At 36.3% G+C, this 3,604-nt stretch overlaps 1 protein-coding gene across 1 annotated transcript; it reads right to left on the reverse strand.

Moving 5' to 3' along the window:
* Positions 1 to 249: 249 nt before the first annotated feature.
* On the reverse strand, positions 250 to 2,058 carry LOC107871633 (receptor-like protein Cf-9). The gene is made up of 2 exons (XM_047403583.1): positions 935 to 2,058; positions 250 to 673 (listed from the first exon to the last, which is right to left on the reverse strand). Exons 1-2 carry the CDS (start codon positions 2,056 to 2,058, stop codon positions 250 to 252), a joined length of 1,548 nt encoding a protein of 515 aa, XP_047259539.1.
* Between the last annotated feature and the right edge of the window lie 1,546 nt (positions 2,059 to 3,604).

Here is a 3,604-nt window from a genome sequence, read left to right on the forward strand (position 1 = left end):
TTTGGAGTGATCTTTGTGAGGTTATTTTTTTGGGTATTTGGGCTATTAGAGTATTTAATTACTCTAATTTTGTTCTCTCTTTTGTATCTTTGTACTCTTTTTTGTTCCGTTTGGTGTTTAGTGAAGTTGCTTCTCTTTTGGTTGTGGACGTAGGTCAAGTTGACCAAACCACGTTAAATTTGTGCCTCCTTTATTTTCTTAACTTATCGTTATTATCGTTTTGTTATCGTCTTCAAACAATTACTTTATTTAATTCCGCACTATCCGGATTCTCGATCCTAACAATGTCAAATTGCAAAAAGAAGAAGGGATCTCCCCAGTGAGACTATTTTTTGACATGAAGAACAATTGCACAGAGGGCGGTGGAATTGGTAGCGGCCCTTGAAGAAAATTGGACTGCAAATCAATATCAAGAAGAGGAAGAAGATGAATCTGGTTACTACTTGTCAACATGTTGTGGGATAGATTAAGATTTGACATGGAATTCATCCAATTAGACAATGCAAAATCAGGAATTCTTCCTTGAATCTTGTTATTTGAAAGATCCAAGTACGAAAGCTGCTTTGCTGATCTCAAAAAATCCAGTTCTCTTATTTCACAACCGGACAACCCCAACGATTCAACAGATTGAGGCAAGGTAGAATTGACATTGTTCTCATTGGTCAGCGAAATACTATTATGTTATAGTTCAAGAAGGAAAAGTTGTTTGAGGTTTGAAAAGATGCTGACATCTACATTGCCACTAAAATTGTTAGATGAAAGATCAAGCCACGTTAGGTTCACAAGGTTCTGAAGTGACTTTGGAAGAGGACCTTGGAACTGGTTGTGCTCTAAATGAATTGAGGCTAGGTTCACAAGTTTCTGAATTGATTCGGAAAGATAGCCTTGTAACTGGTTGTGACCTAAATCAATATGGGTTAGTACTGAATTATACCTGAAATCCTCAAGTTGACCGCAAAAGTGGTTATCCTTCAAGTCAAGTTTACTCAGTGATGGCAGGGAGAATTTCCAGGATGGTATCACTCCATTTAGCAAGTTATTCAATAACCGAAGGTAAGATAGATTCTGCAGTCCACTTGTAAATAGAGGAATTGATCCTTCAAGTAGGTTATCTTTAAGGTCCAGATGCTCTAAACGGGTGAGATCCCAAAGAGATTTTGGAATTTTCCCCGATAGATTGCAAGAATTAAGCATCACGTAACGCAAGGAAGTTAGATAGCTAATAGATTCAGGCAGGAAACTACCAGAAAAATCCACTTGAGAGAGATATAACTCCTCGATAGATGCCGTGCTATTCCATTTTGTCGTCGGAAAATAACCACTGGGATGATCATTGTAGGATAAGTCAAGTTCTTTCAAGTTCGACAAGTGAAAAATCCTCTCAGGTATTATCCCGTACAAATCTGTATCTCCCAGTCTCAAAGTCGTTAAATGAGAAGAAAATTTTGGAGGGATGGTGGAAGAGATGTTTACTAATCTAAGATCAAGCAGTCTTAATTGAGTCAAATTCTGAAGGAGAATTTTAAAATTGTGAGGTCCAAGTTGTATATCGTAGTTTAGTAAATGAAGAGACTGTAACTTGGAAAGATGAGATATTTCCGAAGGAATTTGACCAGATAAAGACGTGTAGGAAAGATCAAGATGTGTCAAACTCGAAAGCCTGCCAAATAAAGGAGAAATATGTGAGTTAGAGAATGTGTTCCTAGAATGATTGAGCCTTTGGAGACGAGAGAGTTGGAAAAGGCTGCTATTCGAGTCGATGTTCCCTACAAGCTGGCTGCAATTGAGATCAAGTTCAACAACATGTCCAGTTATCTCATCACATATCACTCCATCCCACGAGCAGCAATCTCTGCTCATATTCCATGAACTTATTTTTCCATAGTATGGCTGACCAGAATAATCACAATCAGCAGATGCTGACGGATCTATAGTAAGCGATTTGTTGAATGTTACAAGGGAAATGCTTTCATCTTTGTTGCACAAATGAGGTATGGATGAAGAAAAAGCAAGTTGACAGAGAAAGAACGATGCTAGTAGAAATAGTCTGTAACTCATTTTTGCAACAAAGAAAGCTCTGCTTTGGTGTTAATTTCAAATCAAAATTCAAGAGAGATATATAAACAGCATGGGTGGATGTTAAAAGTCGTGTAGGGTCTTCTTAAAAATGCAATGATTGTTTGTGAAAATCAGTTCGATAATATAGAACAATGAGTGATCAACTTAAATTTTCGCTTTGAAATATTATACAGATCTCAAGCTGTGCTTTTGTTATAGACGTATAACTATTTCAGAAACAACCTCCTATCCAAAAAAGTAGGGGTAAAATTTGCGAACAGTCCACCTTTTCCAGACTCTACTTGTGACATCATATTTGATATGTTATTCTGCTCTTCATGCATGATGGGGGACATTTCCATGTAAGGAAATTGGGTTGAATAGATAGAAATAATTTCAATCAAATTAATCAAGCCGTAATTAATGGTGTTTGGTATGACAGAAGTCTTTTTCCTTGGAAATATATTGCTGAAAATATTTTTTCTTGAAATTCTTTTTCGAGTATGTGGAAATTTTCTTGGTGTATGGTCCATTCCATGCCACAAATGTATTCATTGGCTGCAAGTTTACAAAAATGTCAAGAGATATTGATTTGGTAAGTCAACCATTTAAATGTTCATAGTGAACATTTTGAATCATCGTCTTTCATTGATGTCACTCATGTCATCGGCAGGGATAATTCATTTTGTTACACACCAACACAAAGATAAAAATGTACAGAGAGCGGTGAGGTATTCGATATAAAATAGTTTGTGAATAAAAAATTAGAGCGGACGATATTTTAGTGAGGTGAAATAACATTTCAAAAGAGGATTATTTGTACTGATCTTTGTAATATTTTACTGAGACCTACACAATGTAAAATTTCTTGCTATAGTAATACCAACATCTTATTATGGCTTGTTATTTCTTTCCCTTATTCAAAAGATTGATTCCCACATAAAAATCTTGGTTTCATTATTTTTCCAATTTATCCCCCATTATTTAATTGTGAATAGTTTTATTTGTTATTCCTTATTTATCCAACAAAATGTATATAGTTATTCTCTCTCTCCAAACTACCCACATTAACACAAGTGGAATCACATTTGAAGCCCTTCATCATCTCTTCCTTCTCCCCCTCATCCAATTGAAATCAGTTCTTTCACACCATTTGGAATTTCCCCGGGGTGCCAAAACCACTTAAACATCACACCATAGCCTCATGGTTAGCGCGCAATGTAGAAAATGATGATTCATGTCCTCACCCACCTCCTTACGCATGTAACACCAATTAATATAGACAACCCTCCACTTTCTAACTTTTGCAGTCAAAATCACCGCACTAGTAGCTAACCAAGTAAAAGAAATACACCTTCCTTAGCACACTTGGAACCCATATTACATTGCATGGAAAAACAAGCCACCCCAAACCAAAAAATCCTCATAAAAAGACAAGACATTACCGAGAACACTCCATTATTTTCAAGGCCCTACCACCAAATATCGAGATTAACAACCGATTGACTTGCCAATGAAGTAACACTAACAATCTTTGAGACTAAGC

Source organism: Capsicum annuum, unplaced genomic scaffold, assembly GCF_002878395.1.
Source record: "Capsicum annuum cultivar UCD-10X-F1 unplaced genomic scaffold, UCD10Xv1.1 ctg4480, whole genome shotgun sequence".
NCBI lineage: Eukaryota > Viridiplantae > Streptophyta > Magnoliopsida > Solanales > Solanaceae > Capsicum > Capsicum annuum.